The 23,875-nt window shown below is 38.9% G+C and overlaps 1 protein-coding gene across 4 annotated transcripts in view; it reads right to left on the bottom strand.

Moving 5' to 3' along the window:
• LOC126498043 (cytochrome P450 2J4-like) overlaps window positions 1-23,875 on the bottom strand; it is a 158,144-nt gene that overhangs the window by 127,906 nt on the left and 6,363 nt on the right. The window contains exons 2-9 of one of the 4 annotated variants that reach the window (XM_050136383.1): window positions 23,307-23,469; window positions 20,451-20,600; window positions 19,912-20,072; window positions 15,943-16,119; window positions 14,057-14,198; window positions 10,162-10,349; window positions 9,933-10,071; window positions 5,033-5,526 (exon numbers count right to left, since the gene is read on the bottom strand). In XM_050136383.1, coding sequence (XP_049992340.1) covers window positions 5,348-5,526; window positions 9,933-10,071; window positions 10,162-10,349; window positions 14,057-14,198; window positions 15,943-16,119; window positions 19,912-20,072; window positions 20,451-20,600; window positions 23,307-23,469 — 1,299 coding nt within the window. In that variant the 3' untranslated portion in view covers window positions 5,033-5,347. Of the gene's footprint in view, window positions 5,527-9,932; window positions 10,072-10,161; window positions 10,350-14,056; window positions 14,199-15,942; window positions 16,120-19,911; window positions 20,073-20,450; window positions 20,601-23,306; window positions 23,470-23,875 lie in introns of those variants that run through there. The other 3 variants (XM_050136393.1, XM_050136388.1, XM_050136394.1) reach the window with 3 other exon arrangements.

The raw sequence follows: 23,875 nt of genomic DNA, 5'->3' as shown, positions 1-23,875 counted from the left end.
GGGTGGGGAAGCAGGCAGAGTCTCCCTTGTCTAAGCAATTTACTTTCCACAAAACAGAGAAGACATTAAAGGAAGCACAGGAGCAGAAATGCCCTTGATTAATTTAGGGAAAATATAACCTTCCTAATGTGATATAAATTCAGAATGTCTGAATGTACTGCTTTGTCAAGCAGCCTCCTTTGTTTCTCAGGATGCTCTCTTATAGGGAAGAGTTGCTTGAGTCATTTTTGAGCATAACCTTTCTGAAGATATCCCCTAGAAAAGACACATATTATTTTATCAACTCAGGAATAGGGTATACATGAGTCTAGATGTCTATCTTTGGTTCCAGTGGTATTTATTCATCACTATGTGGAAACCTCAGGTAACTTGTAAGCCATGCTTAGCAATGCAGATAAGCTGAGTGATGGTCAGGCAAACTCATCAACAATCCCCCTACAAACCTTAGTTGGGACAGAGACATGGCCGTACATTGTCATCTACAGGGGTGATGACCCCTGGAGATTTCCCCTAGACTTTCCAAAACTCAACTTGTGCCAAATCAGGATTTTTGGCTTGTGGTATAGTAAGAAGTGTTTTAATGAAAACTTAAGCATAAGGGTTAAGAGAAATAGAGCTCCTTAAAGGGAGAGTAAGACAACCAAATGGAGGTGAGAGAGCTTCCCAGTGGGAAGAAGCCTTGATGATATTAAATCATAGCATGGGATGTCCTTTATTTTGTTTCTATCTTAATCTAGGCCATAAACATCTCCTCTTTGAAACAGTGATTTTGCTCCTCTTGGAGATAAAGAATGAAGAGTCACAGTCAGAGGATGATAGGCGAAATATGAATCTGAAAATAGCCACATTTTTTTTTACTGTTGACCCAATCAAGGAAATTTAGAGCCAAGGAAAGCATTCACCAAAATCCACATGAGGAGATAATACTGGCAGTTTGGATAGAGGGGATCCATATTGGTGCCTGTCTCATCCAGGGAGGAGGCTTCCACATCTAGGCACCATGACTGTTGCCACAAAACAGAAATCTCACCACAAAGGGTAGGATGCAGTTTATTCTGGACGTAAGTGTGTGTTACCATGGCCCAGTTAACACTAAATTCCATGTTCCCATGTAGTAACAATTTCACGATGTTTTATAGTAACAAAGGAAATCATAAACCAAGGGACTCTTCAAATACATTGATAGACCCCCCTCAGAAACATCTGGTAGAGATCCAGAGACTGTTGCCATGTGATGATAATCTCAGTCTTTTGATTGGCGTGAGTCACTAGTCTGTTCAATTAATATATCCCGAAGTTTTCACTCGCTCATATACAAAGGTAGGTTATTAGTGACTATGAAGGGCACTAAAGTTCATCTGTATCTTGCCCTGGGCCTGGAGCACTTTAACCTCTTCACAATCATTGCAGTTCTAATCAGTTAACCAGCCTTGCACAAAGAGGCAGAGAGGAACGTTCTTTACAGGAACAAACATTCACCAGCACAGAGAGGAAATCTCTACTGACATTTGTGTAACCATAGAAAGTATAGTTTTCCCTGTCTTGGCATCCTGAGTTATAGCAACACTCTAGTCACTTCGTTTATGCATTTATTTTTGAAAATATTGTTAAAATTGCGATTGGCATACATGATCGAACCTTTCTCCCCCGTGTGTGTGTGTGTGTGTGTGTGTGTGTGTGTGTGTGTGTCTGTGTCTGTGTGTGTGTCTGTGTCTGTATGAATGACTTGACTCCTTCTGGAGTACTTTAAGAGACAGCCCCTTGCTAGAACAAGTAAGTTACTGTAGGTGGATTTGTATAAATTCAATGTGACCCTACTTCCCATTTTCTCTCTCAGCTTCCTGTGTGAAGATGATGTATGGTCTGACTGCCTTCCCATTGCCCAGTGGCTGAGTCTCATTCTCCTGGTGCAATGCCTTCACTATTATAGCAAACTCTATCCTCTGGAAGTATCAGGCAAAACAAATCATTTTCTTTTCTAAGTCAGTGTTTCAAAGGACCAAAATATTCTATCTCAGGAAAATAAATGGATGGGATGTAATTACTAAAATGCTTTCTGCTTGTGAAACTTAAGAGGTGAATTTGAAAGATTAATCTTAGAATCAGCCTGTGGGTAGAGCTCACTTTGTATGATTTCTGGGCTTTTGTCTGTATAAAGTCATATATGTTGTTTGTATTGATATGTATTTTGTCTGTATTACATGAGGTAATTTTTAAATTGATAAAATATTTTTATTGTAAATAAAATTATGAGTCGATATTTTAACATCTAACTTGGTGTACTTATCATAATATTACCAAGCTAAAACTAGTATCACTAAAGTACAGTGTTAGGTTTTAGGGTTTCTGTTTCATTGTATCATTAAAAAGAATATTTGTGTTTGCAATAGAAAATGTTCTTTTTTTGTCTACTTCTATTTTTACTAATTTTTAAGTTTTATTGATTTTTATTGACATCTACATTTTTTCATTGCTGCCCTCCCTGCCTATCCCCTCTTCTTCAACCTTCTCCACAGTCCCATGCTCCCAATTTACTCAGAAGATCTTGTCTTTTTCTACTACCCATGTAGATTAGATCTATGTATGTCTCTCTTAGGGTCCTCATTCTTGTCTAGGTTCTCTGTGATTGTCTTTTGTGGACTGGTTTTCTTTGCTTTATGTTCAAAAAGAACTCATGAGTAAGTACATGTGATAATTGTCTTTCTGGGTCTGGGTTACCTCACTCAAAATGATGTTTTCTAGCTCCATCCATTTGTATGTAAAAATTCAAGATGCTGTTATTTTCTTCTGCTGTATAGTACCCCATTGTGTAAATGTACCACATTTTTCTTCTACATCCTTCGGTCTAGGGGCATTTAGGTTGTTTCCAGGTTCTGGCTATGACAAACAATGCTGCTATGAACATATTTGGGCACATGTCCTTGTTGCACGATTGAGCATCCTTTGAATATAGGCCCAAAAGTGGTATTAGTGAGTCTTGAGGAAGTTGTTTCCTAATTTTCTGAGAAATCACCACACTGACATGCAAAGGAGTTGTACCAGCTCGCATTTCCACCAGCAATGCAGAAATGTTCCCTTTACCTCACAACCTCTCCAGCATAAGTTGTCGTTAGTGTTTTTGATCTTGGCCATTCTTATAGGTGTAATATGGAGTCTCAGAGTTGTTTTGATTTGTACCTCTCTGATGACTAAGGATGCTGAACATTTTCTTAAGGGTCTTTCAGCTATTTTAGATTCCTCTGTTGAGAGTTCTCTGTTTAGGTTTGTATTCCCCCCCCTTTTTTTTTTAAAAAAAAAATTGGATTGTGTGTTCTTTTAATGACCAATTTCTTGAGTCCTTTGTATATTTTGGAGATCAGACCTCTATCTGATGTGGGATTATTGAAGATCTTTACCCATTCTGTAGGCTGTCATTTTCCCTTGTTGACTGTGTCCTTTGATTTACAGAAGTTTTACCATTTCAGGAGGTCAATTTATTAATTGTTTTTCTTAGTGTCTGTGCTACTGGGGTTATATTTAGGAAGTAGTTTCCTGTGCCAATGTGTTCAAGTGTACTTCCCACTTTCTCTTCTATAAAGTTCAGTGTGGCTGGCTTTATGTTGAGGTCTTTGATCCACTGGACTTGAGTTTTGTGCATGGTGATAGATATGGATGTATTTTCATTTTTCTCTGTGTTGATATCTAGTTATGCCAGCACCATTTGTTAAATATGCTTTTTTTCCATTTGATAATTTTTGCTTCTTTGTCAAAAATCAGGTAAATTTGAAGGTATGTGGATTAGTAATTCAATTCCGTTCCAATGGTCCCCATGTCTGTCTTTATGCCAATACCTGTCTGTTTCCAGTACTGTAGCTCTGTAGTAGAGTTTCAAGTCAGAGATTGTGATACCTCCAGAGGTTCCTTTATTGTGTAGGATTGTTTTGGGTATCCAGGGATTTTTGCTTTTCCATATGAAGTTGAGTACCATTCTTTCAAGGTCTGTGAAGTATTTTGCTGGGCTTTTGATGGGAATTGCATTGTAGATTGCTTTTGGTAAGATTACCATTTTTGCTCTGTTAATTCAACCTACCCAAGAGCAGGGGAGATCTTTCCACTTTCTGGTATCTTCTTCAATTTATTTCTTCAATGATTTAAAGTTCTTGTCATGTTAGAGCATCATGAAAAGGGAAGGATAACTGGAGAATCCAGAATCAGGGAAAAAATGACAGTTGTAAGGGGAAACCACAAGCTCTTTGTATAATTCTTGAATGGAAGGGAGACTAAATATATATAATTTTCTATGAACATTAAAAAAGTTACTGATATATGGGTAGACATTTCCATGAGGAGACATGATCAACTACTCCCAACATTTGTGGCTCATGTGGTAAAACATTTGTGGCTCATGTGGTAAAAGTACTTGGTCCTGTCAATAAAATACCTTCTGCATTGAGACCATCCTCTGCTGTGCCCTGCTCTAAGTTCCTCCACAGACTGCAGAACAGAGATTTGTCAACGTGTGCCTTTCCTTGAAACCCTTCATTTTACAAGTAAGTTTCAGCTCTATTTTCAGTAAAAAAGTTAACTGTGTGCCTGGGTGAACATATGAACGAGAACGTATGTCTCTCACCACTCCACAAAGCAATATCTGATAAGTTACTTATTCCAGATTGTAGACTGAAGCCACCCTATTAATTTATTGGCATAAACTGGTAATGTGAGGGCACTTGAGTATATAAGAATCACTTTGGGAAATGTTTTCACTTTGTGCACAGAAGCAGGTCTTTTGCCCAAGTAAAATTTGGTCTCCTCTTGGGCACGAACATCTTAAATTTTTGGGACAGCCCTGTGTTCTCTTTAGTTTTGAAGAGTCCACTGACAGCTAAGAAAATGACCTCATACCACACCCTTCCAGAACTAGGTGTCTATTAGTTCTGTTCTCAGAAAGCCTTCACAGGCTATGAGATGGAGAAAGGATCTCTGTACCACTTATCAAGAACCAATTTAGCATCTAGAAGCAAGTGCACATTTATGAAGGAGGCAGGAAGCAAACTGAAGGTACAATTTATGATATGACTTTAATGATTTCCATGCTGTCTCTAACCCACCTTTCATATTTACAACACTTTCTTTACAGGAGGAACGATCATTCTCTTTGCAACACTTAGATGAAAAGATTTATAAGTGATGATGTATCCACTGCCAATTTAGAGGACACAGCAGACCAGGACATGGATCCAATAACCGTGGCCTAATCTTCCCATCCTTCCCGGTCACCTTCCTTCTCTCCCTTCACATATTAGCGGCTTTAGTGGTTCAGAGGATTGCTAGGTAGTTCCTGTTCTCCTTTCTCTTTCTGTCTCTGACTTCACAGTCTAGGGACAGCGCAGAGATGGTAGCTGACAGGGGAAATGGGGATGCCCAATCTAGACTTCAGGCTCAGCTTCTCATTGACTGGCGGCTTGAAAGTAAAGTTTTGTACGAGAGCAGTGAAGAAAATAAAGAGCTCAGCCCTGGCCAACTGTTCTCCGAGGCAAGCTCGTTTTCCTGCAGGAAATGAAACAGAAGACGAGATACTCTCTTAGTTGGCATTAGTACCTTCAGGGACTGGCATTTCCATTTTCCTTTATAAATCTTGAACTGTAACTGGGCTTTGTGTCCAGCTGTTTATGTCTCATATGTGTCTGAATGTGGAACGTTCCACTGAAATTGGAACTCAAGGATAGAGGGGTTTGGGGTGGCAGAAGAGAAGTGGTAAGAGGGGAGGAAGTAGGAATTTTTATTGGTATTATTGATAAAGTAATAAAAAATAAAAATGCATCTTTTCTGCAACCCTAGTGCAGTTCTGGAAGATGGCATCCTGTCCTGTGAACGAGACACCTCAACTGGATATACCACACAATGGCTTAGCAGCCAAATCATAGACTGCTATATAACCCTTTTGAGGAAGAGATAGCTTAATGATTAATATTATTTACTACTCTATCAGAGCACTGGAGTGCAGATCTCAGCATCCACATCAGGAGGTGCACAAACACCTGCAACTCAAGATTCAATGCCTCTTTCAGGCTTCCACAGGCTCCATCACACACGTACATGTTATGTACATACAGAGACACATTTACACAGATGTAAGTAAAATAAAATGTAGAGAATAAAAAAAAAGATTCCACAATATAAGAAGGTGTTAGAGCTGAGTCCCTAACATGAAGTCAGAGACATACAGGCTTCCCTTGCAAAGGTTCTAGATTATTAATTTTGTCTGCTTATCCATGATAGACAACTAGAGGACATCTCTTCATTCATTTTGTACCTGTCTCCTGTCTCAAATATTGAATCAGATTACTGCTGAACCCTACAGCTAGGCATGTCCATAATTTAGTAAGTACACATCTACCCCTCACCATCATCATCCCTCTCAAGGATGAAGATGCTGAGAGGAGAATATAAGGTACAACTATCAAATTGAGAACAGCTTGCGATTCTCCTGCAAAGCCCTGAAGTTGCACCCAGAAGAAGTCTTCAGTCATTCTCTTAGAGCATCAAGAGCAGCAGAACCTGGCATGCTCTATTGAATGACAGGTGCAGGACCTTTGATCTCATCGAAGACAACAGCTTAGCTTCCCTTCTAGAATCTCTCCTCTGAGAGGTCCCCACCCTGTAAAGAAAATGCCTCCGGGAGGAGTGTAGAGTTGCTCAGCACCAAGTGCAAATTGCTCACCCCTAGAGGTGGTCGTTTTCTGGACACTAATGTCCTGTGTACCAGAATTGAGATAATGATCAGCAAGATTCAGTGTGGCAAACTGTGGTGACCCGAGTGCACATGCTTCTTCCCACCTTTCTTGCATAAACTCAGGACTCAGGTCCACAAACCTGAAGATTTCTGTCCTTCCACTTTCCTGCAGCATCATAGGAAGCATTGATGTCACATGCTAAGCCTTGCTGTGCTGTCTCTTTTGTCCTCTTCTCTTGGGCCTGATTCCCCAACTTTTTAATACCTTTCAAGTGTTTTTGTAAAAGAGTTTAGAGTATGGTTTTCTCAGTAGCTCCTTGCTTACCTAATGGGAAGACTGGGGCCATGATCATCTGCCCTGTTGTTCAGATGTCACTTATGTTGCATGGGGTTCTCTTCTAACCTCTGTTGGCGATTGATTTTGAGATTTTATTGTTGCGGAACATTTGATGATGGTAGAGTCTACTGCATTCTTCATTAATCAGTGCTTTAATTTTGGTTTGCAAACTTATTTTGAGACTGTTAATAAATTAATCTTCATCTGCTTGGTCCTATTGGTATTTCTCTTCCAAATTTTGCATCTGGCTCCCGATTTTGACATTAAACAATCTATCACATCCCTCATGTATGTATGTGTGTATATATATATATATATTTCAGTTCTTACAAAACTAACCTTTATTTTTATTTCATGTATGTGAATGTTTTGTCTGCATGTATGTCTCTGTACCACATGTATGTAGTGCCCATTGTACTCAGAAGAAGGGGACAGATTTCTGAGAAGGTTGTGAGCTGCCGTGTGGGTACTGGGAATGAAACCTGGGTCCTCTGGAAGAGCAACCAGTGCTCTTATCCCACGCCCTGTGTTGACATTCCAATGCTACTCGCCCCCTCTATATTTAATCACTCAGGTTTACCAGTAAGTAAAACATTGCTAACCGGCACTTGTTTTAAAACTCCAAACATTTCTGACTTGACCACTCAAGCTGATGTTTCCGGCTTTTTGAAAGCAGTGTATTCCAAACATATAGGTTTTCATTCTCCAAGACTACATTTTGTCATTTTTCATAAGTCCTGGTTCTTTTTATCAAATAATAATGTAGAATGCGATATGAAACACCTGGTCATGAGGCTTATAGTGTCACTTATGGGGTTCCCAGCTGGGACTAATCACTGCTCTGTCCTCTATTCTGTCTCTAGAGATCTTGATCACCAGCAATCAGAGCACAGGAAGAGATGTAAAGCAGGAGAGCAAAGATTCTCTAAGGCCCTGACCTCATGTGGAAACCCCTGAGTAGTAACAGATTCTTACCAAATGATGCAGTTTGTGATGCTAACTGATAGAAAGGACATGGACTTGGGGAATCTTCAAATGGATGGGCCCACAACTCTGGGGACAAGTCACAGTCTGGATATATCACAAAGAACTCTAAACTACAAATAAGAGCATAAGACCCTGTTCTGTCAGTTCTTTGGAACTGTGATCTTGAAAAAGTAAGGACACTCTTCTCTCCTTTATGGAATCTGTTTATGGGGTGAAATGAAACATTTATTCCTTTTCTTCCGGAGTATTAATAACCGTATTGCTGTGGTGATTATCTGACACAATTGGCCTGCGAAATGAAGTGTGTAATTTAGAGTAAGTGATAACACTCTTAATAACAGCACCTGTGGGTCTCTCTGTGTTGCTACTTTATTTTACAACTTGTATAAATGGGAGAATTCTTTAAACTGAGTGAGGCAAGAGGCCTCTATGGGAAGAGGATTTTGCAATATAGTGAGGAAAAGGCATGTTCATGGGCCTAGAGGAATATCTTCCTGCGGAAGGCATGTTGGGTTCTATTCTCATTTTTCTCACCATAGTACTAAGAATTATCACACAAGCCATTTATTTGAAATATAAAAGGGATAATATTCCTAGCCTTTCAGTATTTCATTGATCTGATTCATTAACTTAGAGTAGTTGAATAAGTGAAATATGTGTCTGATGTTTTGTTTTTATACTTTTATATTATATACTGTAATTTTTATAACAGGAAGACTGGACAGAGTCTCTGTATCTTATCAGCTCTCCTATTAAAGTGAGTGTGAACAGTGAGAGAAGGGACAAACAGTCCCAGATGGAGAGACAAAGAGGTCAGAACAAACCCAGGGCAGCCCAGCCCCAAGAAACACCGGCTCTGGATCAACACTAGCTGTGCAGGCAAATGCAGTCTCCTCCTGGTCTGAACCACTGCATCATGAGAAGCAACACTGCCTTAGATAATCTGCAAACTTAATGATCATATCAAGCATTCCAGTGTGCCTTCTGTGCAGCATTTAGTCACCTCCTGCAGACAGTGTTAGGAAACACAAGCTTCTGTATGAGAAAACCTGGTGGACACTGAGCTCTGGGAGAAGCACATTTGTCCAGGTCTGCGTCCTTTTCTCTGCAGTGCTTACTGACTGCAGTTTGGAAGGCTGCAGTTGGACGTATGCTCCAAGAGGCAGCTCTGTTTCATCTCCTGTCATACACTTTCCTGCTTTTAGGTTGTTTGTTTTTGTTGGTTAAAGGTCAGAACACAGATATGAAATTAAAGAATTGCCAAATTACATATAGAAGTCAATATTTAGAATATACCAAAACGTTTGATTATTGATTCCACACCATTGCCACTGAAATCTTTAATAACTTGCCTGGAAGAAAGCACAATGGACTCATCACTGCATTTCCTTTCCTGTGTATCAGGTGGTGTAGCAGATGCATGTATTAACTACATTTAACAAAGGGGTTTGAATTTAGAAAAATAAGACCTATTTAGGGATTGTTCATGGGACAGAAGGCTATTCACCTAAGCAAACGCCAGGTAAAGCTATCTAACAACTAAAAACCCCAAATCTCAGCTCTCGTCATTGTCAGGAGGCATCCATTAAAAAGAACTTGTCGCACTCAAAATGTCTGCACAATGGCAGAAATTCAGCTTTGTTGTCTCAGCAAGAGGCATGCTTTAGGTCTCTGTTGTCAGTGAGGTAGAAAACAGAACAAAGGAAGTTGAAATTCCATGAGAAGCAAGGAGGGATTGACACTGTAGCTGTGTTTGTATGTGGGTACTGACTGAAACCAGCTGCAAAATAGAGATAGATGGAAAGGCCCATCTGTAAGGATTCCAGAAAAGAAATTCCAGAAAAAAAGATGGGATAAGGTGAAGCTCTGAACGCCCTCCTGCTCATCAGAACTCACCCATTGAGAAAGGCAGAAAGGATTCTCTTTTCTTAAACTCTCCGTTCTCCAAAAAGTGTTCTGGATTGAAGACATCTGGGGTGGCCCATTCGTTGGGGTCCTTGTGCAGTGCGGTCAAATTGGTCTGGAGCATGGAGCCCTAGGGAAGGCAGCAAAGACTCAAATAACATATGATCTAGACACACAGAGGGTTGGTGGTTAGCAGACTTCCATTCCTTAGCCTACTTACCTTGGGCAGGTGGAATCCCGCCAGCGTAGTGTCCACTGTCACTTCCCTGGCAACATTTAGAGGGACGACATTTGCCATCCTCTGCACTTCATGGACAACAGCATTGGTGTAGGGCATGGCGTCTCGGTCATTCAGGCTGGGCTGCTTCTCCTGGCCAATCACTCTGTCAATTTCAGACTGGACTTTTGCTTCAAGGAAATGGGAGGCTCCATTAAGCTTTAAACTTTTTTGTTTTCTTCTAAAGATAGAGAAAGCTGTCTTTCAAAACAAATATGCTTTTATTTCATCTAGTGTCCTGATTGTGAGGAAATAAAAGTTTTCTACCCCTTAGAAAAGCTGATTTTGAAAACTGTAAACTCTATAACTTTCTTCAAACCTACAGCTTAAGTATGAGTTTCTATATACCCTGAAGTACCTAATCAGGGTGGCCATGGCTAAGCTCAGCTCAGTGTCTACTCAGACTTCTATAAATAAATACTTTTTACTGAATAGATTGTCACCAGTACACTTTGGTTTTATCTACATGCAGAGTCTATTAATTCTAAGATCATGTCAACAGATTTCTTGTCTTATAAGAATCAATTTCCTTTGTCACAGTTGGGAAATCTTTGTTGTATCATCATGCCATAATGTGAAAAGAAGCCCCCTTGCTCTTCTTCCTTAAGCACAAATTCCCTTCATAACAAGTAATCACCGCCACACACCATCACATTGGTAATTAAGTTTCAATGAGTCCTTAGGGAGGACACAAGCATTGAAACCACTGCATATCTGCAGACTAATTTCTCAAGGACATTTTCTGTCATGGACAGTGAATTGCAATGTGTTTCTGGGCAGCCTTGATGGTCAAACTAGGAATATTTTATGAGCGTTGGTTTCTTCATTTAATAACTGAGGGTAAATAAACCTTTTCAAAGGGGAATTTTGAGTTTTACATTGGTATAATTATTAAAACAATTGGTAGATGCTTCCTCTCAATATCTTCACTATCTTAGAGCAGTTGAGACTCAGCTGTTTACCTGCTTCTCTAGCTAAAGAAGTCATTTCCTAGATTCCTTCGAGAGCAAATGTGACTGAACTAAAACATAAGCAGACATGGTGTTTCATCTTTGGGACAAAGCTTGTAGAGACAATGTCCCCTTCTTTCTCCAGTTCCTTCCCTGGGGTGCAAAGGCGGTTCTCATGGGAGCCATTGCAGAGTCTGCGAGCCTCATCTGAGCTCACCACTGTCACAAGGTGAAATGAATTTGGAATTCTGGGTCCTTTACTAGGTCCAGCATGGTTCTTTCTCCTGAGAGAGATATAAATGTCTAACATTGGCACTACTGTATATATAAAAGAATTAAATGGAAATAAATTTCATATAATGTAAATCAGATCTTGATGTGGGAGTGTCATATCAATCTGTTGATTTCATTGGCTGAGCAATAAAGAAACTGCTTGGCTGGCCCTCATAGGTTAAAGCATAGATGGGAGGAGAAAACAGAATAGGATGCTGGGCGGAAGAGGAAGTGAGGTCAGACTCTGCTCTGCTTCCGGAGAGACGCCATGCTCAGCCCTCCCAGGTAGACGCAATAGCTCTGCGCTCTGAGGCAGACGCATGAAGCTCAGATCCATGATGGACAGAGGCTAGAATCTTCCCGATAAGCGCACCTTGGGGTGCTTACACTCATTATTAGAAATGGGCTAGTCCAGGTGCGAGAATTAGCCTGTAAGGGCTAGAGTTCACGGGCCAAGCAGTTCTTAAATGAAGACAGTTTGTGTGTTGTTATTTCGGGCATGAGCTAGCCAAGCGGCCGGGGTGTTGTGGACGCAGCCCCGCCGCTCATATTACAACAAGATCTCAAAACCTATGATGATTTTGAGTTAGGGCAAATTTGAGTCCATGATCATCTTGAATTATCAACAGTCTTGTCACAGTCTCTTAAGCATTTTGATTAATGATGTGAACTGCTAATCATAGCTCTTATTTAAATTTTTAATTGTATAATGATATAATTCTAAATATATGTTGAAGGATATTTGCCCTATTATGCATCCTGAGTTTGCATTAGTGTTGATTAAATAAAATAAACCTGAGGTCAGGAGGCTAACTTTACAACTAGTTGACAGGAATGTAATAGTAGATCATCGAGGGCATCTCAAAGAGATAAAGACATGCGCCAGAAGTATTTGGGGAGGGGTTGTGTGGTTTTGCTTTTTTATTTTGGTGAAGTAGAAGGATGTGTTTTGCGGAGACACCACCTATGAGGGAAGGTTAGATAGCTGCTACTCAGCCTCTCTGAGCTAGCAGGATATCACCTCATAAACAATTATATTAATACATGTTATATATATATCATCTGTATCTATATTATACATATCAATATGCTCGAGTTTTACTACTAATTAGAATGATAGAGATGTAGTTAATCCTACCTTTAGAAGCAGTGTCAGTGCCTGTGGAAACAGAATTCCTGCAGGCTGTGCCATGAGTCTACTGACATAGAAGCAGGAAGGTAACTGAATTGCAGCTGCTGGCTGTAAAGGCAGTAGATTGAGGAGCAGCTACTGTGCTGAAGTTGAAACAACACATTTATCTATTGTTGTGTAAGTAATGGCAGGACCAGTGGATCTTGCAAAAAAAATTATGTCTTTATATATTTTTTTGTTTATTCCTCTTGTATTCTACCTTCCATGTCTACAAATTGAACTACTCTAGAGAATTTGTATCGGTTAAGTCTGTAGAACCTTTGGCTTTCATATTCATGCATCAAGATATTTTCCTTGAGAGCTGAACTTCTGTAATGAACTTTACTCATGGCCTATTGGTATCATTCCAATTGTTGAGTACTGTTAATACTACAAAATGAATGTGAATTAAACTTCTATCAATTAATGTATTTGATGGTGAGATGATTTAGCACTTATGGCCAAATCTGATGATATGTGATTGACCTTAGTAGCCCACATTATTGGAAAGGCAGCTTCCATAAATTGCTTTTTGATCTCACTATGTACACAGAAGAAGGGACCATGCGAGTGTACACATACATAGACCAAATTAAAAATATAATTCAAAAAGAATTTAGAAATTATACTGATATTCTGGACTATTGGTTTTAGAGAATAGCCTGAACAATGACTCAGTAGGCTCTAAGATTTCTTTAAAATGCACCTTTCATTCAGAAAGGCATTTTAGATAATATAAAAAGGAAGGACAGTTTTCTTTGCTCTATGTTTAAAAACTGCCTATGAGTGAGTACATGTGACAATTGTCTTTCTGTGTACGGGTTACCTCACTCAAAATAATGTTTTCTAGCTCCCTCCATTTTTTTTTCTGCAAAATTCAAGATGTCGTTTTTTCTGCTGTCTAGTACTCCATTGTGTAAATATACCACATTTTCCTTATCCATTTGGTTAAGGGGCATAAAGCAAAGAAAACCACAATCCTGGGGAACTTAGACAACAATGAGAACACTAAAAGAGACTTACATAGATCTAATCTACATGGGAAGTAGAATCTCCTGAGTAAATTGGGAGTATGGGAAACTTGGGGGAGAGTTGAAGGGGGAGGGGAAAGGCAGGGAAGGGAGCAGAAAAGATGTAGAGTTCAATAAAAATCAAGAAAAAAAGGAAGGAGGGTGTGAATCAATGTTGTATGGTAAATCCACTCTTTACTGAAACATACCACAATGTAAATTGACATCTCTCTTTTCTCCTGAACTCCAAGCTTGTTGAAGGTACAAACTGTAATATCTGCACACTTGAAACAATCATAGTCCTCACAGAACATGTGCAGGATGTGCTGATTCCCGAGTGCACATCACCTCACATATCCTCCTCTTCCTCCCACTCCCACATCCTGTCTTCTGAACCCATTCTGCCTTGGTTAGATGGTGTCACCACACCTCACCTTGGATTTCTGGGTAGAGAGCCATGTAGAGCAGAGCCCAGCGCAGGGTCGTGGATGTTGTCTCTGTTCCAGCAAGGAAGAGGTCTAGAGTGCTGCAGATGAGGTTTTCTTTATTGAAACTTGTAGTAGTTTTGTCGGGGTGCTAGAAAAGACAGTGTGTGTTTGTTTATTCATAAGATTTCTGACTGTCTCATAACACTGATCCACTGAGAATGAATTGCATTAGTCATTCAGAGTGATGCTGTCTTTGATATTCAACAGCTGACTTTGCTGATCCCAGAAAGATGAATATCAATTTTCTGTGTTTATTGATTCTCCAATCTGCATCATCTTGCAAAGTCAAAACTTCACTGAATCCATTAATAGTTCTTTATGACAAAACATCACTTTTCTCACTTTCTGTAGAAAAATCAGTTTGTTAATACTGCTTTTAATGTTGTTGTTCTCGTACCTGTACTTCATATGGTAAAGGATTTGCCTCCTCCTCCAGGCATAAATCAATATTATACCAGGAAGATGAAACAAGAGAAAAGATAATAAACACACACACACACATTCACCATTGTGACCCAGGCAGAGGAGGAGCCCATAATCTAGTCAGTTGTAACTTCTGTGACAGATTCAGTGATATGTATTTGCCAGAGGTCTACTTGGATTAATAGGATTCTACATTTTACAGTGTGATTTGAATTCAAGATGTTCCCTCACAGGTTCATGTTTTAAATACTGGTTCCTTGCACTGATAATTGTTGGGGAAGTTCTTAAAAATAGGAAGATAGCATCTACCTGATGGGAGAGATGGTTGCACCTAGAATTACACAGAACCCATGGTTCCTTATTTTCTTGCAGTTTCCTAATGCACTGTGATGTGAAAGCCTCCACCATAGCCTTCTGCCCCATGAGCTGAGCTGCTTTGTTATTCACTTTGATGAACTGAAATGTTCTGAAACTTGGCCTGATGATATTTTTGCTTTATTCTCTTGTTGCTCCCATATAATGTTGTCACACTAATTAGTGATCCACAGCTCACTAATATGTTTGCTCATTGTCTTCTTGCCTTGGTCTATTACTGAATAGTGTTCATATGAAGTCCAGGGAAAGGTATATGCCTAAGCTCTATATGAAAGTTAAACTCTCTACTCCCTTAGCTGAAGTTTGTCTGTTGCAGTGATGTTTGAGTTGGGAAAGGTAACAACTGGACCAACAAAATAAAGCTCTGAAATTTACTTATATTTCACATCTATCTTTTTCAAATATGGGAGAAGGACCAAGGAAAAAAATAATAAGGAAGAATCTGGGCATTTCCAGGACCTCTAGCCAAATGGTAGCGAACCCTTAATTTCTAACTCCCCCCCAACAACCAAGGTTATATTACCATGCATTTATAAAATATTACTACTGTGTTTTACTTCAAAATCTGGGTTAAGGAATGATCTACAGAGATATTCATCTTGTCATCTTTGCCACCATGGCATGTTACACAGTGAACAAAAATAGATCTTCAGGATATGATCCATTTCAGGAGGAAAGGTTATCCTGATTTATCTTTATGAAAGGGGCCTCCAGGGTTAAAACAGGAGAAATGAGTTGTAAAAGGATCAGAAAGGAAAGGGATGATATAATCTCAGCACTGAAGATGGAGCAGGGAACCACAGCAACAAACATCAGTGTCCCTTAGGAGATGGAAGACACAAGACAATGACGTTTCTATTGTTTCCCAACATCGGCTGCTTGGCTGGCAGGATTACAGGACCGATCTGGAGATATGAGAGAATAAATCTCTGCTATTCTAAAATCCTACCTTTGTGCTAGCCTGCTGCTCAATCAATTGGAACCTATTCTACACCACCCTTTCTGTAAGAAGACCCAGGGACTGTCTTCCTCACCTTGGTCATTTCTGTGAGGAAAGCATCAATGAAGTCTCTGGGCTCATCAGGGTTCCAGTCTCTGTGGTGATTTTCAACTATATCAGAAATATATGATTTCAGTTGTCTCCAGGAGGCTAATGCTGTTTGGTGTGATCCAGGAAGATGTTTCATTATCCACGGGAAGATGTTATATAGCTAATTAGGGAGAAGAACATGATCATGGAGACAATATAAAGTCATTTTCTGTTTCAAGATAGTGTAGACTTTTCCTCTTGATCGTCTACACTGGGACTGTGGGAACATCTGGACTGTTGTTTTTCTTCAGACCCATTGGTGGGCATATCAGTACTCCCATGCAAAATGCAGTAGCCTCTGACCACTTCTCACTGGTCAAATCCTTTTCACTCTAGGACATACACTGATATAACATTCCATAGTTGTCCTGATTCTTATTCTAATGACATCAAAGACACTGAAGGGTCAAAGGATGGTGTCAGGAAGTGAGATCATGCTGGGAATCATAGATAAGAAGAGATAGCCCCACCTGCAGTGGCTACAAATTGAGCCTATCTACTGAAATTAACCCTGGAATTTGATATTTTTTAGTTTAAGATCATGGGATGGATTATGGCGCTAACCATCTGTGTTTCATTGCTGTAGAACCCAGAAACTCTGATTTTCCAGGGGTGTTCCTGCAGAAGGGTATTTCTGCAGCATGGTGTTGGTACACAGAGGGCCCTAAATGTGTGAAGGCAGTAGTTGCAATTTAGTAAAAGTTGTGAATGAGAAAAAAAAAAACACCATGCATCAGAGCTCAGATGGAGATGTTTTTATTTCAGGAAAGTAAATGGGAAAAATTATTGTATAATAGTTAAAATAAAAAAGGGGGAAGCGAAGGGGGTACCTGTATCTGGGGAAGGAGTGGTAGAAACGAAGAAAGGAGAGAGAGAGAGAGAGAGAGAGAGAGAGAGAGAAAGAGAGAGAGAGAGAAGGTGTGTTGGGTCCCTTTATAAGGGAACACAGTGAATGAGAAGAGGATTCCTCTTAGTGGTTATAGTTGAGGACTTATACCCCAAGGTCAGGCCAGTAAGATGCCTGTGTACTAACAGCAGATCCTCTTGCTTCATTCACACTTGGGAAGCACCCCCACCTGAGAGTCTCATCAAGGGTTTAATCTAGGAAGTCTTGAGACGTGAGAAGATGTACCCTGATGACAAAATTTTTCTCTTCTCCCTCATAACATTTCTCTCCACTTCCTCATTTTTGAACTTTGCTTCTCTTCTTTTTCTCCATTTCCTGTTCTCCTCCTTTTATCTCACTTATTTACTGTTTCTAACTTACTTAAATAATTTTGTCATCATGGCAAATTGCATAGTAGCCTTCACATTTTCATTTCAACAGAGACATATTAGTGAACTATCAATGGTTTTAATTGTGTTATATATGTATGTGTATATATGTATAATTTAATATTGTTGCCATTTATTCTAAAATGATACTAGTCTTTGAAAAGAGGCTGCTCAATATGAAGATAATTAATGAATCCAGGAGAGATATCCTGATCAATAGATACATACATTAAAATTAATGCAATAATCAAAAAGGGCAAGATGATGCCTCTGAAAATCATAACTCAAAGACCTGAAATATGTCAAATGTTGGGTGTGCAGGCATTTTCTGATCAAGATGGCCAGAAATTCAGAGGAGATACAATGAGGCAAAGGAGTCCAGTGTGGACTCTAGAGGTGAAAGTCAGCCGAGTGGAGGAAACAGGGGAAGGGAAGAGAGAGGCAGCATAGAGATGAAAACTTGGCAGAATGGGAGAAAACACAGCAAGGAAACTGAGATTTTATCAAAACAAACAAGAAATAAAAGTATTGGATAGTTTAAAGCTGAACCAAAAGCGAAATAAGACAAAAACAAAAGAAAACAACAACAACAGCAACAACAAAAAACACAGCAGAAAACACTAACAACAGCCTCCACCGCAGAGAAGATCCAGAAGGGAGAATTGCTGATGAGAAGCTGCACTCCAAGAGCAGCAACAAAGAATGGAAATAGTGACCACAGGCAGAATAAAACTGTCATATGATCAAGAGACCTAGGAATGCGCAGAACTTGATTTCAGAAGCTGAACTAAAAAGCAAAGGTATGGAAAATGAATTCAATGAAATTACAAAAGAAAATTTCACACGTAAGAGAGGCAAAACGACATTCAAATACAAGAGTCATTTAGATCCCCAATTAAACATGACTAAATAGGAACAACATAATAAATCAAAACCATAAATCAAAGAAGCATTATTTACTGTTTTAAAACATTTATCCCAGGAGATGGCTCAGTTAGCAAAGGTGCTGCTTGCACAAGACAAACATCAACACCCACTTGTACACCTTGCAAAATGGATAGTAATTAAATTTAAAATATTAAGTTGTAATGGAAATATTTCCACTGACATGTAATGACTGAAATGACCATCATGACAGCCCTGAAGAAGATACTTAAGTGAGAGCTGAACACAGAGAAGGAGAAAGATGAGTCTCAATCATGAGAGCACAGGGAAGAATAAATGGTATGAGAACAGCTGGATAAAGAAGGGCTGGGAAGGAATCCATCATGTCTAGTACAGTAAACAAGCAAATCCTTATTAGTAATTGAGTTAAAGTAAAAACCAAGTAATCCAAGAACTAGAAAAAAACAAAACAAACAAAACAAACCACTGACAGAATTACCATGACTAGTTAACCTCTCTCAATAATCACCTTAATAAATCCAGGAAAGAAACAGAAACTGGAAACAAGTTATTCAAAATTAGCTAGAGGAGATAAAGAAGGCCACACAATACATTCATAAAAGGAATAATTCATTAGTTAAAACAATTGTAAATATGCATACATAATAATTGGGGACTCCAAATTTCATAAAACAATTAACAATGAATATGAAGTTCAGACAGATTCTCATGAAATAATTATGGCAATGTCAGTACTCCACTCCCATTCTTGCATAGGCCATCCCAAGCAAAACCAACAGAGAAGCTTCAGAGCTGAACTCAAATGGACTCAACAGACATCTCAAGAGCATTACATCCAAATGAAACCAAAAATATTTTCTCCTTAGCTGCACCTGGAATTTTCTCTAAATTAAAGAACCAAATCGTAGCAAATACAAAAGAATGAAATAGTTTTTCCTATCCAAATATAACATAGTATAATAAAACTAAGAATCAATAGCAAGAAACACTACAGAAACTACAAAAATAACAAAGAGAATAAAAAATAAATTCTTGAATGATAATTGGCTTATTGCAAAAACATGGAGAAAAATGCCAAGCCCCTAGAACCAAATAAAGATGAAAGCTCAATCTACCAGACCATTTCTGAGACATCTAAGGCAATTGTAAGAGGAACATTTTTATAGGAATGAGCACAGGGACAGACAACTAAACAACATGGGAGGTAAAGATTTATGTCTACATGAAAACACAAGAAAAGTTTGTGGCAGTAAGAACAATTAAAATATTCACAACAGTGTTATTAATACAAACTTTAACTAAGAAACAACTGGATGTCTAACACTGAGAAACAATTAATGAACAATGACAACAAGTTAACAAAGAGAAACATGTACAGAGGATAAATAGAAAGTATGCCGGTAGTTTACATGTAAGGTATGAAGACACATGGGAGAGATAAAAGAAAAATCAACAATAATATCTTCATTCTTTTAAAAAGAGCTGCATTTGGACATGCATGGATCCCACATAAATGTTGGTACTTCATTAAAATATTAGAAATATTTTTTGTACACAGTAAGTTTTCTTATTGGAAACTTCCAAATCAAGAGATAAATTAGTAACAAACTAAACTCAAAGACATTATATTTTAGCTTCAGATAGTCCTGGAAATCAAAAGAAAAAACGTATTTCTATTTGAATTAGCCCCAGTCCAATTTTCTCCCAACATAAAAGAAACTAGAATGCTTACCCGGATCATCTTTGAGAAACTCAAATATATGGTCTTATCCAGTAATCTCAACAGCTCCTGAAACTGACTGTCATGGTACTCAAAACGCTCCCCAAAGGTGATGGAGCAAATGATATTGGAAACAGCATTTTTGATCTTGAAGTGAGGGTCAAAAGGCTGTCCTGGAAGTAGATCAAGAAAAAGATGCATCTTTTAAAGATATTGGTTTGTTAATTCCACATGACTGAGAAACATACATATCAGAGAGCTATGTAAGAGGCTCTGGATTAGCTTGATCTGAGGTTTAACATACACATAAAAATCTGTTCATATCTGGGAAGCCAGACAGGTGACCAGGTCTTAAGGCAGCAGCGAGTCTAATGACCATTTGTGTAATTAGCTGCGAACTCTGGGGCAAGGTCATGGCTACATGTTCACTGTTCAATGCTCCTTGCTCAGCACAGTGCACAGTCCAGGACAAGCACTTAGATACTTAGGTGGATTCTGTTTAATGAATGAGAGGGCCACAGCCTCCCACCCCTGCCCCATAGAATGCCCACCTTTCTCCTCTTTTATGACCTCCACAAGGTGCCGGGCCTCCTCCTGTATGCGCTGCTCTAAGCTCTTCTTTCCCAACCCAAAGTTCCTCAGAGTCATCAGAGCAAACCTTCTTTGCTCCTTCCATGTCTGGCCACTGGAGAAGACCAATCCTGGAAAGAAGCGATACAGCGGTGTAGCATTGTGATTCTGATGTAAAACTACCTGACAAACGGATGGTCACATGTATGATGGAAAGAAGGGCCCATAACAGACTTGACAGCTGTCTAGAGAGAGACAATAGCAGAAAGCAAGGAGCATAATGGCTAGCATCTGTTGATGGCTTACAATGTCACTGTTTAGTAAGTAATTTTAACATATTCTTTAATTTTAATACTCTTAAAAAATCCATATGTTGTTACCAGAACATACCAGACCTATTATAATGCATAGAAAAAAAGATATACAAGGGCAAAATAAAATTTTTAAGTAACATGATAACTAGGTATTAATGAGGTGATGAAATCCAATTCTCTCCAGAATCTACACTTTGTGTTTAAATATGTATATATTATATATATGTTCATGTGTTTATGTTTGTCAAGCAAAATGCCAGGAACCACTTTTGGTACCACAATCTGTACAAGTTGTGGTTCCCTAAAGCAGTGAATCTCAACCTTCTTGATGCTGCAACCCTTTAATACAGTTCCTCATGTTGTCATGATGCCCAACCATACAATTATTTTTGTTGTTAGTTCACAACTGTAGTTTGGTTACTGTTATGAATCATACTGTAAATATTTGATATATCCAACAATCTAGTGACCTTTTTAAATGGGTTGTTCAACCCCCAAGAGGGTGTTGTCCCACTGCTCTTAAGACTAGAAGTGATAGAATGGATCTAGAGATAGTAAAGCAGTGTTTATTAGTCTGGTGTTTTAGGTAGTCTAAAAATGGCTGTCTTTTAATGGAAAGTCCAATAATGTTATGATTGCTCAATCTATGAGGCTGGATATCTCAGCTAGTCTTCCGCATACACTGGAATCCTAAAAAAGTAGATTCTCAGCAGGATAGGTGAACTTGCCAGTGAGAGGAGGGACAAAAAAGCAAAAGGCCAAAGCTCCCTCCTTCCATAGCCTTTTATGTGGGCTGCCAGCAGAAGGTGTGGCCCAAATTTAGGGTCGGTCTTCTGATCTCAAGTGAGGCAAATTTAGGGTAGGTCTTCTCAACTCAAAAATTCCAAAGAAGCAAGACTCCTCATTTGTTTACCCAGTTTTGAGGATTTTAATTGGTTCCAAATGCTAGTGGACTTTTTTTTTTTTTTTTTTTTTTTTGCATCCTGTTCTCCAGGTGTCTAGTTCATGGAATCATTTTGGCATCCTTTTGGCATGTCTGGACTATTGATTTTAAGGCTTCAATGCCATCATTTTGGTCTAATTCACAGTCTATTTTAGCAACTGGAGTGTGTAAGCTTCCACCCTTCATATCTAAAACAAGTTCCCTAAAGTCTTTCCTCCTCTCTCTACCTGATATCCTAAGATCTCCTCTGCTTGAAACCAATGAGAAATCTTTCTGACTGTTAGAATAAAAATCAGCATTTAGCAAATACTGCCTGTGCTCTTTCTGATGTAGCTCAGAAGTCTCAAGAGTGCTTAATCATGTCTTTTAAATACCATGCTTGTAACACTGGATGTCTTTTCATTTCTCAAGACATCTCTCCTTTTTGTCCTTTCAAGGATATTATATTCCCTTGACTAATTATTCTTTTAATGAATATCATTTACTCAGAGAAGACTTTCCAGAATCCTCATACAATGTTAGACATCTTTGATTAAACACCTTCTGCATTGATACTGCTTTACTATTTAATCCTTGGTATTAACTTATACTGTGCTGACTGCCTTTATATCAATGTGACATAAGCTAAAATTGTTCTACAGGGGGGAGCCTCTATTGAGAAAATGCCTACATAAAAAGATAGGGCTGTAGGCAAGGCTGTAGGGCATTTTCTTAATCAATATTTGGTGTCCATCCCACGTTGTTGCTGGTAAACCTGGCTGGTGCTCCTGGTCTCTATAGGAAAGCAGGCTGAATAAAGCAAGAATAGCAAGACAGAAAGCAGTACTTGTCTACGGCCGCTGTGCCAGCTCCTGCCTCCAGGTCCTTGCCCCGAGTTTCTGTCCTGACTTCATTTGGGATGAACAGTTTATATGAACACATAAGCCGAATAAACCCTCTCCTCCCCAAGTGTCTTTGTTCATGGTATTTCATCACAGTAAAGTAACTCTAAGACAGGTGTCTAGCACTGTGCTTCTTACAACAGAAAACACAGTGAATTGACCTAGAATTATTCCATACAGTGATTAGAAAGGGCCTAAGAGACTGTTTTGCTGGATTTACAGATTTCAAATTCTGTGTTCAACTTATGACGTTATTTGACAATGATATAAAGTATTCATACTAACAAATTATATCATTGGCTAAGAGCATTGAGATCATGACTTTAATGATACAGTATAAGCAGCTATAAGCAAGATGCAGTAGAAAGGAAAAGCTGACTTACATCCATTTTCCTAGGGTTGATGTGGGAAAATAAAAGGGAGCACAGTGTCTGGCTGTGTTTTGTGCTGTGGTTACTTCCTATCAAAGCAACTAAAATTAGTCTTTTCAAATATATGGTTTCCCCCAGTCTCTACTAGAACACACTACAAACCATCTTATGAATGCTTTCTTTCAAGCAATGTGGTATCCAGTGCCATTAATGATGGCATTTCATGAAGGTATTGGCTTATGAGAGTATTGGATACTTAAGGCATATGGGTGCCTTTTATGTATCTTAAGAATTACAGTGTATATCTAACAACACATGAAAGTCTTACCATTTTCATTAAAGACAAGCTTTTGGAATGGAAATTTAGGGCGACTCATCAAGTTTTCTTCCAGGTGAGTAAAGGCTTCTTTGATTAAAGGCAGACTGCTTACAATCACTGAAGACATGATTCCAAAATCCATACTGATAACATTCCCATACTTCTTCACAAGCTGAAACATATTCCAATAGTTAGAGGTGGTTGTGTTCATACCTCTCTGTCCAGGGATGGAAGGCATATGTGTAGCAAATGGTAATCATATTGATAAGTCTTTATTTCCCTGTGAATGATACACCTTGGCTTGTGGAAATGGTTTTGATTTTCTTTTCTTTTAAATGTCCTAAACTCAAATCAGCTTCAAGAAGGAGATTTACCAAATCCATTAACAGGATTCAATGAGTGGATGATGTTATAGTGTGTATCTCTGTATAAAGATTTTGTACATAGATTTCAATAAAGAAGCAAATTCTCTAACTCTGGCATTCTGCAGTCAGAACAGGCAGAACACAGTGTATGCCACCTGGTATAGACCAAGGTATGTCTGTGTGAGTCATACCATGTAGTACGCACAGAGTAGG

The sequence above is a fragment of the Alexandromys fortis genome, unplaced genomic scaffold, assembly GCF_014885135.2.
Source record: "Alexandromys fortis isolate MF-2015 unplaced genomic scaffold, M_Fortis_MF-2015_v1.1 scaffold_13, whole genome shotgun sequence".
NCBI classification, from domain to species: Eukaryota; Metazoa; Chordata; class Mammalia; order Rodentia; family Cricetidae; genus Alexandromys; species Alexandromys fortis.
Note: the sequence above shows the minus strand (reverse complement) of the source record. Positions and strands in the feature narration are given on the sequence as shown.